At 41.5% G+C, this 16,779-nt stretch overlaps 1 protein-coding gene and 1 pseudogene across 1 annotated transcript in view; one reads left to right on the plus strand and one right to left on the minus strand.

Moving 5' to 3' along the window:
- Nucleotides 1-298: 298 nt before the first annotated feature.
- The window catches only part of GNL3L (guanine nucleotide binding protein-like 3 (nucleolar)-like), a 30,674-nt gene continuing 14,193 nt past the window's right edge, over nt 299-16,779 (minus strand). The window contains 4 exon segments of the mRNA XM_006903804.1: nt 299-381; nt 2,522-2,675; nt 13,825-13,872; nt 14,864-14,988. Of these exon segments, the coding sequence (XP_006903866.1) occupies nt 299-381; nt 2,522-2,675; nt 13,825-13,872; nt 14,864-14,988 (410 nt within the window).
- Nucleotides 7,564-8,868, plus strand: LOC102854089 (annotated as a pseudogene).

Here is a 16,779-nt window from a genome sequence, read left to right on the forward strand (position 1 = left end):
CTCTTATAGAGTATGAATTGGTTCTGACTCATAGCAATCCATTATCAATTTTCCCAGGCTATAAATCTTTATCTTTCTTCCTTGATGGAGCTGGAGGATAAGAACTGTTGAACTTAAGAGAGCAGAAATGAAAGTATTTGATTTGCCAGCACCAGACCTTTTTTAATGAAGATAATGGAGGAGATATTGAGGGACATGACACTGAGATTTTATAATACGCAGGTGCTTCAATGAAAGGCAAATTCTTTAATATTATCCATATTGCTCCATCCCACTAGGAAAGACAGTGGAGTTGAGATCAGTTATCAGCACTGTCATCAGTGTTGCCAGAGAGGTTGAGGACAGACATCATGGATTTGGACAGCTTGCTGGCAATCTTGTCTGCAGATGAAGAAATACAAGCAGTCACCTTGGTAGACAGCTTGCCAAGAGAAAACAGAGGTTTGTTGGAGCTGCTGTACACTGTCCTTGATCTATACTTAGCTTCCAAACTCACACCCTTAACAATAAACAAAAAAGTGGTGAGCAGCTGGCAGTTACTACTCTCACAGGTAAGCCTACTTATCTATCTGTGAGATGATCAGGTCAATCTTGTTTCTGTCTTGGGATATCAAACCCTTTTGGCTCCCAGTAATTTCATCCTTTCTTTGTCTCAAAGTAGGAGGCTCTGATGATGAAGTGGGTAGAGTTGTACTCCTAACCCAAAAGTAGCACCCTCCTGGTGGTTCAAACCCACCAGCCACTGGCCAGAGAAAGACAGGTAATCTCTTCCTGTGTTACTGACAGCCTATCAAAATTCACTGGAAGGTCAGCTATGGGTTTGACTCCATGCAATCAATGACTGGCTGAGTCTCAGAGCAGTAAAGAAATTTGTTTGTTTTACTGTTGTACTTATCACTCTGCCTTTACATAATAAATAAATAAAAAAGCTTTTCATAGAAAGGAGGTTGTTGCATGTAAGTATCTATTGCCAGTCAAATCCTATCATTCCTTTGGATTGCCTGCAGACATCCAGAAAGTCTCTGACTTTGCCTACTCTACCACCATCGTCAGGCTGTATTAGGTTCTCTCACTGTGCTTGCTGTATCTTCACATTTATCACTGTTAGCAATGACTCTTTTTCTCTCTTTACCATTACTTAACAAGAATTTATTTATGGAGTTAGGTCAAAACTGTGTATCTGGTTATGGAACACAGCCTAGAAAAAAAAAAAAAAAAAAAAGAGGCTCATGGGTTCAGTCGCCTCTAGCTTTGCATTTTGGCTCTGTTACTTCATTATGTGCGTGTCACTTAAGGTTTCTAGGCCTCAATTTCCTCACTTATTAAAGTGAGGGCAAAAGTTATGCAACACGTTACAATGCAGATAAGTACAATATAAAGATGTTGATGAGTCAGCTATACAAATGATCACCACTAAAATGAAAGAGGAAGTTCCTTTGTGTATTGATATGGAAAAATCTCAAAGATACATGGAATGAGAAAATACTATGTTCAGGAGACTAAGGTCTATTAAAAGTGAAAAAAAAACAGACAAAACATTATACACATTGTGTTTATACATATCTCAGGAAAAAGATACAAGAAATTAAATAACCATTTGCTTGAGAGGCCCAGATGGCTATATAGGCCAACAAACTCCCTCATAAAGACTTACAGCCTTGCAAAATCTGATAAGAGGGTCCGTATGAGTCAAAATCAACTCACCTCAATGTTTGTTAGTTTGTTGGTTTTTTGTTTGTTTCTTTGATAAATAGATTACTACTGTTGTTGTTCTAGGCCATAGTCATCTCAAATATTTGCTCTGCATCTGAGAGCTAGATAATGACTAAGGATGACAGAAGAATCCACGCCTTTGAATTGTGGTGCTGGAAAAGAATACTGAACATACCATATATTGCCAAGAAAACAAATAGTTCTGTCCTGGAAACGGTGAAACCAGTTTGCTCGTTGGAGAATTTAAGCTGTTTCACATACTTTGAGCATGTCACGAGGAGGGACCAGTCCTTAGAGAAGGACATCATGCTTGGGTAGAGGGTCAATTCAGAAGAAGATTCTGTGTGAGATGCATTGACACAGTGACTGTAGCTATGATGTCAGGTGTGTCAGAGACAGTGAGGTTGGCTCAGGATAGGGTAAGGTTCAGAGCCATTGTTCACAGGGTTGCTAGGAACTGTAGTCAATTCAATAGCAAATACCAACAGACCCAGAATTGACCCTTCAGTGGGTTTCCAGAAGCTATACTACACAGGAGTTGACTTCCCATATTTCTCCTGCAGAACATCTGGTAAATTTGAACTGTGTACCTTTGGGATGACAGTGTAGCTTCTTACCATTATTAGACCACCAGAGCTCCATAAGATTACTACTAGTAGTTCCGAAACTCTGGTTCCCTTAAGGACAGTATCAACATTTCCTGAGAACCTGTTAGAAATACAAAATCTCAGGTCCCACAGTAAGATAGCCCAAGTGGATGGCCCTTTTTGAGCCAGTGGTATGCTGGTGGCCCCACTTTGACACTCACCTGTACATTTCTGTATTTTCTTCTTATTCTTCAGGGCAGATGCCAGAGTGTGACCTTGCTGCAGAGGATCCGTCTCCATGATCCTCTGCAACACTGGGCTGTAGTCTACCATGCTTTAATTCTTGGGTTGATGGTCAACAATGTGTTTAGCCCACTCCACCTAAAGTAAGTTTAGATGGAGACAATACTTAGGTTACCAATCTGGGGGAAAAGAGGACAAGAGTGAGGTCTTAGGCCTCAGTGTTCAAAGACTTCTGCAAAGGATGTAGAGATAAGCTTGGGTAAGAACAAGGAACTTGGAACTATGCAGAAATAAACTCCAATTCTGATTTTGACCAACAGATTAGCAGGCACCTAGTCAACCTTTTAGTCTTTGTTCAACTGGGAGTAATAATGAGTAGTTTGTATAGCTGACAGGGATAAAAATTAAAAAGTAGAGTTTCTTGATTAATAGCAATTGCTATTACAAAGATTGTTTGCTTAAGTTACTCAATTTACAAATATTTTCTAACATCTATTTTGTGCCCAGCTCTGTGTGGAGTAATGCTGGGAAGAGGGGAGGAGTGTCAGATTCAGTTTCACTTTCAGGAGGTAACCAGTCTGAGGGTATAATTATCCACAAATTAGAATGGGGTAAATGGCTATTTAAAAAAATTGTGGCCCACAGGTTGGCAAGGAAAGAAAGCGAGTTAACCATATTTCTGAGAGGGAGAGAATTCCTTACTGAACAGTAAAAAACAGAGAGCATACTTAAGACACCAAAAGGGTTTCTGATTGGCTAGAGTGGAAGGTCTACGTGGACAGTAAAAGCTAATGCTGACAGAAAGTTTGTTGTTGTTGTTGTCTGATGCCGTTGAGTCGTAGACGACTCATAGAGACCCTATGAACAAACGGCCTGAGCACTGTTCGTATGTAGTTTCCCGGAGGCAAGCCATTTCGGTAGTGAATGCCGCTTCTGCTTCCAGGCTTGATTTAGTCGAGAAGCTCCAGCCAACACTGTCCACTATGGGTACCCATTACCACGATTGGCACATCACTGTCACAGTCTTCAGCATCACAGCAACCACGAATTACCTCTGTACAGCAAGGCACAGACCAGTGCTATACCATCTAGAAGAATGTTTGACAGGAAAACAATTTGAACCTTGGGGCTTAAGGCCACCTCCTGGTTCAAACCCTAGGGCCAGGCTAGCTAGCCTCACTTCCGGGGACAGAGCAAACCTGCACATTAAACACATGCCCAGAAAAGCAGTCGACTCCAAAAGCTTGCCATGGCTCCCACGCTCACACCACCACGCTCCTTCCTTCTGGCAAGGAGAACCTCCCAAGACCCTGGGAGGAGCCAACCAGGAACAATATGGCAGCTCCCTCTCCTCTCCCAGCTGCCTTTGGGCTTAAGGTCACCTCCTGATTCAAACCCTAGGCCCAGGCTAGCCAGCCTCACTCCTGAGACAGAGCAAACCTGCACGTCAAACACATGCCTAGAAAAGCAGTCAACTCCAAAAGCTTGCCACGGCTCCCGCGCTCACACCACCACACTCCTTCCTTCTGGCAAGGAGAACCTCCCAAGGCCCTGGGAGGAGCCAACCAGGAACAACATGGCTGCTTCCTCTCATCTCCCAGCTGTCTTTGGGCTTAAGGCCGCCTCCTGGTTCAAACCCTAGGCCCAGGCTGGCTAGCCTCACTCCCGGGGACAGAGCAAACTTGCACGTCAAACACATGCCCGGAAAAGCAATCGACTCCAAAAGCTTGCCACGGCTCCCGTGCTCACACCTCCACGCTACTGTGTGCCAAATATTATTACTCTAAGTCTCTCTTTCTTTCTCTCTCTCTCTCTCACACACACACATACTCTCTCTCTCTCTTTTTAACCCTTGCAACCAAGCTATGACTCGCTGAAACAAGGATTATTATTCCTATCTTACAAAGAAAGCACAGAAAGAGTTGTTAGTATCTTTCCTATAGTCATATAGCGAGTAAGCTGTTAAGTAAATTGGAACTATGTAAACATGGGAATAATGTGATTCCTTTTACTGCTCTAGTTCAAGTCTTATTTTTTTCATGAATTACAGGGTACAGTTTCCTTCCTGGAGTCCCTGTCTCCAACCTGACCCCTTTCTTTCTAATATAAAAAGTGACCATGTCATTTGCCTACATAAGAAACTTCTAGGTATTGGAGAGCTGGGGGGTGAAAAACAAAAGGTTGGTTTTGTTTTTCTTAAATAGTTTTTCTGGCTACACGTTTGTGCAACACAAAACAATTCCTTCCCATTTTATTGAGGTGGCTGACCACGTCCACGACCAAATCCACCTCTAAACTGGAATTCAGTTGCTGACCCAGCCCCAGCCTTGGCTTTCGTGTCAGCACCAGGAGGCCCTGCGTTCTATCTGTATGTGCCTCTATCAGCCTCCCCTTGAGTCAGTCTTGCAGGTCATTCACCTTCCAGACCTTTAGGTCGTGGGCTGCCAGTCTCAAGACAGCTGCGACATAAGGTGGCAGGTACAATTTCAGGGGGTAGGTGAAGGTAATCATGCAGATATTGTGTACTCTCATTGGTAAGGTACCAGCAGAAATATCTCCAAACTGTTCCTTCACATAGGCTGGTAACTTGATATTCTGCCTGGTCTACATGACAAGAAGATTTGGCATGTTTTTGCCTGCCAGTTAAGAGTAGACATTCTTCTTGGCCACTATTAAACCCTCCTTAAGAAGGAGTTCATATATGGCAATGCGGTTCTTCTTGGGCATCAACATCGCAACAGTGACTGCATCTGAAGCTGGGACTGGAAAGGAAAGAGCATACCATGGATAGCTCTTTTAGGAACCTTAAACTTCAATAAGTCTTTGGACATGTTATCAGGAGGGATCAATCCTTAAAATAGGGACATTATGCTTTGAAAAACAGAGGGTCAATGAGGAAAATTCTCATTGAAATGAGGTGACACACTGACTGCAACAATGGCCATAAGAACAGGGGAGACTGTGAAGATAACAGATTCAAGCAAGGTTGAACTTATAAATTGAGTGGCTAGGAGTCAGAGTTTAACAGACAGCACATAACAACAGAACAATCTCCAAGACAGATTGCTATGTTAAAGAAAGTGTAGAAGCAATATGAACAATATGCTACTATAAAGTATTTGTCTCTGTATGTATATGTACATTATGAACTGAACTGTTTCACTCCAAAATGTGTTGTAAATCCCAATCTCTAAACCAGTGATTATAATCCCATTGGGGAATGGGCTGTCTTTATTATAGTATGGAGACAAGAATAGTATAAAGTGTTTATATCTTTTTACAAGATATAAAAGGATGTAAAACCTAAAACCAAATCAAGGGGGGAAAGAGTGAAAATTTAAGGGCCCTGATCTTTGGCATGGGGAGCCCTGGTGGCTTAGCTGTTAGGACCTACAATGCCAACCCCAAAGGAAGGTAGCTCAGATCCACCAATATGTTCCATGGGAGAAAAGTGGGCAATCTCTTCCCATGCAATTTATAGCTTCTGAAAACCCAATGGAAAATTAGCTGTGATTAGTTGATTCCAACTCTACAGCACATAAAAATAGCATATTTCACAATGGAAGACATTTGGATGCCCAACAGACACATGAAGAAGTGCTGAAAATTGCTGCCAATAAGCGAGATACAAACCAAAACCACAATGGTAGAGCAGCAAGCAATAAACGTTGAAGAGGATGTGGAGAGGTGGGAACTCTCATGCACTGGTGGTGGGATTGTAAAATGGTGCAACCACTCTGGAAGACAGTTTGGAGTTTCCTCAAAAAGTTGAACATGGAAACTCCATTATGACCCAGCTATCTCACAACTAGGAATATACCCCAAGGAAGTTAGAAGTGAGACACAAATGGAGATTTGTACACCAATGTTCATAGCAGCGTTCTTCACCATCATGGAAACATGGAAACAACTCAAATGTCCAACCACAAACAAATGGATTGAGAAATTGTGGTACATTCACATAAGAAATATTATGCAGCACTCAGGAGCAATGATTTTGAAAAATACTATGTAACTTGGAGAGGCTGAGAGCATTATGCTGAGTAAATGAATGCAGTCTGATAAGAAGAAATATTGCATAAAACTATTACTGTAAAAATAGAAGGATAACTAGTAAAAAATGTATGGGAATTCATGTAGGGGAGGGATAAAACCACAGCATGCAGAATTTGGTGGGTGGAGGGAGGGAGAAGGGGAAGAAAATGGAAAGGATCTGGGCAAAAAAGAAAGGGTAATGATGGGGAAGGTCCAAAGGTGATTAGTTTTATAAAATGTAATGTATGAGAAGAAGCTCTGGTGGCCTAGTAACAAATAGGTGCACTGCAATCCTGAAGGCATGCAGTTCAAATCCACCAGATGCTCCATGAGAGAAGGATGGGCAATCTCCTCCCATGCGATTAACTGCCTCTGAAAATGTACTGGCGGGTCAGCTATGAGTCGGTTCCAACTCTATGGTACACAACAATGCATGAGAATGACTGTATGAAACACAATGTGAAGGAAAAATACTGTGAAACACAATGTATACAAACTTTGTATACAACAAACAAATATAAACTCAAACACATAATGAATGAGAATGACTGTGTGAAACACAATGCGAACGAAGAATGGTATACAAATTTTGTACACCAATAAAAAAGAAAAAACAAAAAGCCCATGAAGACATTATAGTTCATTGAGTAGTGACTACTCACTGCCTTCAAGTTAGAGATTACTCATATTATGGACCCTGCAGCGGGTTTTGGGAGGCTATAAATAGCATGAGAGGAGACTGTTCTTCTTTCTCCCTTGGAGTCACTGGTGGATTAGAATTTAGGTTACCAATTTAGAATTTGGGTTAGCAGTGCAACTACCTGCAGACTATACTACCAATGTTCCCTGAATAGTGACTCTCGAGCTGCCTGGAGAGAGGGAGCCGGTGTCCTACGTCAGAGCCGCCGCAGCCGCGGAGCCGCCGCCAGGGAGGAGCAGCCGCTGCCGCCCAGGACTGGGCCCTTAGGGAGGAGGAGGCGAGCAGATGGCGGACGACCCCAGTGCTGCCGACAGGAAAGTGGAGATCTGGAAGATCAAGAGGCTCTTCAAAAGCTTGGAGGCGGCCCGTGGCAATGGCACAAGCATGATATCACTGATCATTCCTCCCAAAGATCAGATATCACGAGTGGCAAAAATGTTAGCGGATGAGTTTGGGACTGCATCTAACATTAAATCATGAGTCAACTGCCTTTCAGTCCTGGGAGCCATTACATTTGTACAACAAAGACTCAAACTTTATAACAAAGTACCTCCAAATGGTCTGGTTGTTTACTGTGGAACAATTGTAACAGAAGAAGGCGAAAAGAAAGTCAACATTGACTTTGAGCCTTTCAAACCAATTAATACGTCATTATATTTGTGTGACAACAAATTCCATACAGAGGCTCTTACAGCGCTACTCTCAGATGATAGCAAGTTTGGCTTCATTGTAATAGATGGAAGTGGTGCACTTTTTGGCACACTCCAGGGAAACACAAGAGAAGTCCTGCACAAATTCACTGTGGATCTTCCAAAGAAACACGGTAGAGGAGGTCAGTTTGCCTTGCGTTTTGCCCGATTAAGAATGGAAAAACGACACAATTATGTTCGGAAAGTAGCTGAGACTGCTGTGCAGCTTTTCATTTCTGGGGACAAAGTGAATGTGGCTGGTCTCGTTTTAGCTGGATCAGCTGACTTTAAAACTGAACTAAGTCAATCTGATGTTTGATCAGAGATTGCAATCCAAAGTTTTGAAATCAGTTGATATCTCCTACGGTGGTGAAAATGGATTCAACCAAGCTATTGAGTTATCTACTGAAGTCCTCTCCAACGTGAAGTTCATTCAAGAGAAAAAATTAATAGGACGATATTTTGATGAAATCAGCCAAGACACGGGCAAGTACTGTTTTGGAGTTGAAGATACACTAAAGGCTTTGGAAATGGGAGCTGTAGAGATTCTAATAGTCTATGAAAATCTGGATATAGTGAGATATGTTCTTCATTGCCAAGGCACAGAAGAGCAGAAAATTCTCTAACTCCAGAACAAGAGAAGGATAAATCTCATTACACAGATAAAGAGACAGGACAAGAACATGAGCTGATTGAGAGCATGCCCCTACTGGAATGGTTTGCTAATAACTACAAAAAATTTGGAACTACTTTGGAAATTGTCACAGATAAATCACAAGAAGGATCCCAATTTGTGAAAGGATTTGGTGGAATTGGAGGTATCTTGCGGTACCGAGTAGATTTCCAGGGAATGGAATACCAAGGAGGAGACGATGAATTTTTTTACCTTGATGACTACTAGGTAGTCGACATGGGTCCGGCAAAACGTGCCTCACCCTCCAGCATCCAACCCAAGGAGCATACCCGTGGTGGAATCCAAACAGATCCCTGCCTTACAATTGGAACATTCTCAGAACTTAATCTCTGAGCATTGGATATTGAAAAGAAAACCGAAACAAAACCAAACCCAGCCCTACACTTTGGTTCGTCATGGTGTCAGCACAGCAGCCTATAACTAAGTTCCTAAATGCCACTATGGACTCATTTAAAAAAGAATCCCAGTTTTTACTTTTACTTGACGGTGAAAATTGGTTCTTCTTGTATTTTATGGGGGGAAAAAAGATTTTTTTAACCTTCATACATAGAAGCAAAAATACTTTAACTGCTGTAAAACCTTCAAAAGTTACTAGATGAGAGATCATACTGGTTTGTTTCTTATTTTGATTGGAGAAGAATTAAATTGCTGCATTTCACAGTGACCCATTTACATGGCATTCTCAGCTTAGACTGCATAAGAAGAAATATATGTGGTGAAATGTTGGGGGGGAAAAATAGTGACTCTCAAAAAACAAAAAACATTCAAAAAACTCCAAGCAGTGATTTCTTGTTGTTATGCACCAGTGAGCTGCCTGCAACTCATAGCGACCCTATGGACAACAGCCCTAAACCCTGCTCTATCCCTTGCCAATCTTATTTTCTCTGACACACCTACCCCCATTACTCCAGTCACTGAATGAATCCATCTCATTGAGGATCTTCCTATCTTGTGCTATCCCTCGACCCTCCCAAGCAACTTTCTCACATCCCTCTCTCCAAGGCCTGGTCCCTCCTTGCAACATGTACAAAGTATGTCAGATGAAGCTTCAGAATCCTTGCCTCCAAGGAGCAGCTTGGTCTCACTTTCTCCAGGACATATTTGTTTGCTCTCCTAGCAGTACATGGTATATTCAATACTCTTCTCCAGCACCACAGCTCAAAGGCATCAATCCCCCTTCTATCATCCCTAGTCATTGTCCAGCTTTCTGACAAATAGCAAGTAACTGTGAAGACTATGGCCTGGATCGGGGACACCTTAGTCTCCAGACTGACATCGTTGCTCTTCAGTACTTTGGAGAGATCTCTGGCAGCAGACTTTCCCAGTGTAATTTGTCTTTTAATTTCCAGGCTGCTGGTACTAAGACGATTGTGGAGCCAAGGAAACTGAAGCTGTTAACAATCTCAATCTCTTCACCATTCATCATGATACTGCCCACTGGCCCAGTGGTTTTGGTTTTTTGATGTTGAGCTTCAATCCATATTGAAGGCCACAGTCCTTGACAATCTGCAGCAAGTGTTTCAGGTCCCCCTCAGTTTCAGCAAGCAGGGTTGTGTCATCTGCATAATGCAGATTGTTCATGAGTTCTCCTCTAATCCTGATGCCACATTTCTCCTCATAGAGCCCAGCCTTCCAGATAATTTGTTCTGCATACAGACTGAAAAGGTATGGAGATAAGACACATACCTGGCATACCCCTTCCCAGTTTTAAACCATGCAGTGTTTCCTTACTCTGTTCTGACAACTGCCCCCTGGTCCAAGTATAGGTTTCGCATAAGCACAATCAAATGTTCTGGTATTCTCATTCTTCTCAGTCAGCAACAGTTTGTTGCCATATACACAGTCAAACACCTTTGCACAGTCAATGAAACACAGATAGACATTCCTCTGGTACTTTCTTCTTTCAGCCAAAATCCATCTAACATTAGCTATAATATCTCTAGTAGTAGTATAATATCTCTAGCCTCTTTTAAACCCAGCCTGAACTTCTGGCAGTTTTCTGCTGATGAGCTCTTCCAATTGTTTATGGATAATCTTAAGCAGTATCTTATTTGCATGTGATATAAATGATATTGTCCCATAATTTCCACACTCGGTCAGGTCACCTTTCTTTGGAATGGGAACAAATAAAGATCTCTTCCAGTCAAATGGTCAGGTGGTTGTCCTCCAGGTTTCTTGGCACAACTTGGTGAGCACATCCAGGGCAGCATCTGTTTGTTGAAATGTGTCAACCGGTATGTCGTCAATTCCTGAGGCCTTGTTTTTTGCCAATTCTTTCAGAGCAGCATCACTACAGGCTCTTGCTCATACGTTGTTTCATGAAATTCTTCTGTGTCCGCCAATTCCTTTTGGTACAACAACTCTGTATATTCTTTCCGTCTTTTAATGCTTTCTGGATCACTTAATATTCTGCTCAAAGCATCCTTAAGTACTGCAACTTTGAGGCTTCAATTTGTTATTTTTTAGTTCCTTCAGATGAAGTAATGTTGAGTGAGTTCGACTCCTTTGCTGTTCTGACTCCAGCTCTTTGCACATTTCATTATGATACTTTGTTTTCCCGTGCTATCCTTTGAAATCATCTATTCATCTCAATTACTTGATTTCTTCCCTTTGCTTTTGCTTCTTGATGCACTAGTGCAATATTCAGAGTCTCTTCTGATATCCATCTTGGTATTTTCACCCTCTTCTGTCTTTGCAATGACCTTTTGCATTACAAAAGGGTCTTAAAATCTTTCAGGCAGACATCTAAGAGGCAACTTGTTTCTTGATGAATGTGGAATGAAAAACAAAGACACGTAGAAACAATTAGTCCAAAGGGCTAATGGACCATGAAAACTTCAACTTCCACAATCCTGAGACAAGAACTAGATAGTAGCAAGCTACCTCTGTTGACCACTGTAAAAGAGATCAAAGATCCAATACAGAGTGGGTGAAAAATATGCAACAACTTAAAATCAATAAAAATGGTCAGTCTTAGAAACCAATAGAACCCCAGAGACTATGATACATATGGCTCAGCAATATAAAAGACAGGCCTATAAGGTAAACAGTAACACCAAGTAAGCACTCACCCCTGAGAATTATCAACTAGATAAGATCAAGAGAGCAGCTTCTGACCAGGAATACAGCCAAGAAGAGGGAGCCCTAATAGTGTTGTCCGTATCGAGTTGCATGCTGCTCACTTAAACATCTCCATTGATTTGAAAATGTCAACAGCTCTGTGAAGAGAAAGATAGGCAATTTTCCGGAAGCAGTGATGGGGAAAGATAGACGGGGAAAGAAAGACATGGAGATCTAAAGGAACCAGGAAATGAGCTGAAGAGAAAAGGATCTTCCCCCTAGGGCCAACGGGGGTGGGAATGGGGGTGGGGAGTAGTTCCCCCCCCCCATTAAAGTCACCATGCTGAAGTAAGACTTCAAGCATTTCAAATTGTGAGGAAACAATTTTGTTGAAGCCATCCACTTCCGGAATTTCTGTTAGAGCAGCTGTAGATTTATACATACAGGGACAACGTACGTCAATAGATAAAGAATAACTCTGAAAGGGCACTAAAAGTCTGCTAACAGTGAATGTGGCAGGGGGATGGGGGACGACGACAAACACACAACAAAGTTACTTGGACACAGAAATAGAAGAGACTTATTTTTCACTGTATACCTTTTAGTCATGGTGATCTAATAGGTGTCAGAATAGAAGTATTCTCAGTAGGGTTTTCTTAATAAAATTTTTTATGCTGGTTTATTTACAAAGTTTGTATGCATTGTTTTTCACACCAGATCTTTCCCTTTCCTTTACCCATCCCTCCTTCCACCCATCAAATTGTGCAACCTTATGATTAAGCCTCCCTCCCTCACCACCCATCTTCACCCCTTTCCTCTGCTCTCTGCTTTGGATCCTCATACACATTCTACAATAATGCTCAGTAGGGTTTTCAATGATTGATTTTCCAGAAATAGGTCATCAGAATTTCTTCTGTAGAACAGCCGAAAATCCTAATCTTTTGCACCACCCAGGGACTCATGTAGCCTTTTCTCTCTTTCATTGCCATTGAGTCTAAACTCATAACTGATCCTTCAGTGAGTTTCCAACGCTATAAATCACATGGGAAGATATTCTCCATTTTTTCCATCAGAGTGGCTAATGGATTCAAACCACAAGAGGTGCTTACAGTAACCTTTGCATTTACAGTGCAAATCCCTACAGACTACGCCACCAAGTTTAAACTGTATATCATGTACATGCATTATTGAGTCAAATCATAAAGAAATCTATAAAGAGAAATGAAGTTATGATACATGCTACAATATAGGTTGTAACAGATTCTTTCAACCTTGAAAACACAATATTGAGTGAAATAAGTCAGCTATAAAAGGATAAACACCATCAAATGTATAGACTGGGACATTTCTTGTGGGTTACCAGAAACTAAGGCTGGAAACTGTTGCTAAAAGGATGTCAAATTTCTATTTGGGGTGACACAAAACTTTGGAAGTGAACAGTGCTCATGGTAGCACACGGCAAATAAAATTTGTCACTAAATTCTATACTGAAAAAAATGGTTAAACTGACAAATTTTTTGTTATCTACATTTTTGTCTCAAATGCAGCAACAATTGTGAGGTGGTGCTTCATTCTTATACTGATCTGACAGCACCTAACAACATGAGCATTTTGTCACAATAAAATTAAAACAAATAGTTAAAATGTAAAGGAAAAGTTAACTTTCAATATAATCCTAATGTTGTTGTCAGATGCCTCTGTGTGAATTTCAACTCATTGCCACCAGAACACAGAGTCTGAGTAGAACTGCTCCATAGGGTTTTCAAGGCTGTGACCTTTTCAGAAGTAGACAGTTCTAAGACATTTTTGTTAGGTTCAAATAATCAACGTAGGAGTTGATTTTCAGCACTCCTATTTTCTGGTGGTTTACGGTCAAACTCAAGGTGTCCTGAGATCTGACTCCATATTTCTTTTTCCATGCCATGCTATCACCCTTTTGGGTCTTGGCATAAGCAAGGCTGAGGTGCTACTATCCACATATTTCAGGCCCCCTTGCCTAGAAACGAATTCACCCTTCAAGATGTAACTTTTGCATCAGGTCATCCAAGAAGACCTCTCTGACCCACAATTGTGGGTGGTGGTGTTAAGTGCTATCTAATCAGCACCCAACTCATGGAAATTCAATGTACAACAGAACATAATGTTGCCTATCTTTTGTAACCCTCAGTATTGGCTGTAGACTGAACAAGTATAAATTGGGAGGGAAATTCCCCACCTAAAGCAACAGCTGTCATCCAGTCAATGCAGATTCATGGTGATCCAATGTATTTCAAAGTAGAACTATGCTCCATATAGTCTTTAAATGGCTGATATATCAAAAGTACATTGCCAGGCATTTCTTCTGAGGAATCTTTGGGTGAACTTGAGCCTCTAACTTTTCAGTCAGCAACGAAGTATATCAAAATTCGCACCACTCAAGGTCTCTAAGTAAATTTTAGGGGCCTTGATAGCCATACTTAACCAACCTCCACTTGCATCCTTACTCTGCATGTCTCCTATCATTATGTGAGTATTTGTACCTAAAACTCACTAAAATGTGAGCTCCAAAGATGAGAGAGAAGCAGCTGACAAAAACTTCAGGAATCCTATGACACCATGCCAGGCCTCGTATATATTTATTTGTTCTTGTAGGGGCTGGGGAGCTATGGAGATCTGGTAAAATTGGGCCATTAAAACCCACAGGGCATATGTCCAGGTCAGAAAAGAATTGGCATTTTACACTAGGATTGTAAGGATGAGAGAGAAAGGAAAAAAACTAGTTAACTTCCCAGGAGATTTAGGAAGGAAAAGCTTTGGGACTTGGTAATGGACAATTAAACAGATCTCGGATACTAGCTAAGAGTAAGGAAGAGCCAAGATGCCCAAATATGCAACCTGGACAACTGGATGATTTGAGGTAGTGCTGTTACAAGCTGGAATCAGAATTGAGGAAGGAGCTTAACAGAGCATGTTTCTTCCTTGGACTTGTCACAGCTTGGCAAAGAATGTTCCATGGAGCCCATAGGAATTGAGTGAAAAACGTTTATCTCACTACCATCATGGGCAGACTTTGTGGGAGCCATGCTGAAGTTATGTGACAACTTCTCACAGCCCTGGGTGTGGTAGCCAGATCTAGGTAGCCAAGAAGAATGGGGACAGGTACCTTAGCCACATTGGTTTTATTTTCAACAGCATCTACTATTTTCATCACTGGAGAATGCAGCCACTTGAACTTCATTTCAAGCGGGCCCTTGTCATCCAGCAACTCAGATTCTCCAGTGGCCAAGCCTTTAACACAACCAACACTGTCAGAGCCATGGTTCCTACTTGCTGCCAGTTCCCTAGTCTAGCCTCAGTGAAATGATGTGGATACTGCCCAGACTAGGGAGGATTTTTTCGTTCTGACAGAGGCCATACAACAGAAAAGACTAAAAGTTTCAGTTTTTCATAGCAGAAACCAGGGTTTACATTGCATTTGCAACCTGGGAGCCTAAACTGGAAAATTTGAATGCCATAATCCCTATCACACAAGGTTGTTCTAAGAGTCATAGCAATGGATGCCTATAAAGTGCTGGACTGACAGTTTTCACAATGGCAGCCAGTGGGCAGGACTGGGATTCACTCCTATTTCTAATGGTCCACTGCCAGAAGCTGTCCTCCACAAAAAACCACAAATGTGCTTTTGCTCTATGTCTCACACGACTATCAAGCCTGCTTCTACAATTCTGCTTACCTACCATCCATCCCCTTCTCTGGGCCTTCTAACCCCTACTTATCCTTCGAATATAAGAGAGCTGGACAATGACCAAGTATGACAGAAGAACTGATGTCTTTGAGTTGTGGTATGGGAGAAGAGTACTGAACATACCATGGACTGCCAAGAGTCTGTCCTGGAGAGGGTGAAACCAAGCTGCTCCTTGGAGACAAGGATTCTGATACTCCATCTCACATAGTCTGGGCATGTAGCCAGGAGGGACCAGTCTTTGAAGAAAGATACCATGCTTGGAAGGGTCAAGGGGAAGCAGCGAAGAGGAAGATCCCTGATGAGCTTGATTGACAATAACTAGGGTAGTGAGATGGGCTCAGGATAGAGTAAGATTCAAAGCTATTGTACAAAGAGTTGCTATTAGTCACAGTTGACTGGAGACATAACAATAACCCTCAAGAAATCCTCACTAGTAACCTCTCAACTTTTCAGACCTCAATTTTTTGCCAAAGAATATTCTCCATGATGGAGTCACTCTTGCCCTCACATCCAGTCAGGGTCAAATGTCACTAGAACATGAGCTGTAATTCCTTCTGAAGACACACATTTGATAAAAGATGAAACTGAAATTCAGAAAAGGGGTTGATTTGCTCCAAGACAGGTAGGGAATAAACTATGACACAGACAAGTCTTCCTATCTTCACCAAGACTCAGAGAAGGAAAACTATTGGCTTGTAAGTGAAACTAAAGCCAGACAAGTGAGAGCTTTTCAACTATGCCAAGAATTTCCACAGACTAGACATTTTATTATACTTCAATGCGGTAGAGAAGGAATCAAGAGCCATACACCCAGCCTACAAAGAATAGTGTCTGGCAAAAGTTTTTGAAAAGAACCTATTTCCTCCAGGAATTTTTTGAAGTCCCACTTCTCAACTCTAGAAAATAATCGCCTAAATGACATTTTCCACATTTACTGAGTATTATATGTAAGGTTTGTTTTATATTTTAAATAAATCTTCACAACAACCCCATCAAGTTGATGCTATCTTTGTTTTATAGATGACAACACTGAGGCACAGAGTGTCTTATTCAGGATCACAAAGCTAATTAAAAAAAGTTTAGATTTTGAAGTTTATACTTGCAACCAATTAGCTACTCTGAGTTACGAAGACTAAGACAAGACAGGAAAACTGGTTCCAATATACTTCTGTCCTATACCAACACTGCCACCAAGCCTGTTTCCACAATTCTGCCTACTATCCCTTGTCTGAGTTTTTTAATCCTTGTCACTTGCCTTCAAGCAGGTATTACTTGTCCATGACTCAAGATTCCTTATCAGCCACTGGGGATAAGAATAAATATAAAATTGCTGT

Source organism: Elephantulus edwardii, unplaced genomic scaffold, assembly GCF_000299155.1.
Source record: "Elephantulus edwardii isolate Elephantulus edwardi_28Jun2011 unplaced genomic scaffold, EleEdw1.0 scaffold00239, whole genome shotgun sequence".
NCBI lineage: Eukaryota > Metazoa > Chordata > Mammalia > Macroscelidea > Macroscelididae > Elephantulus > Elephantulus edwardii.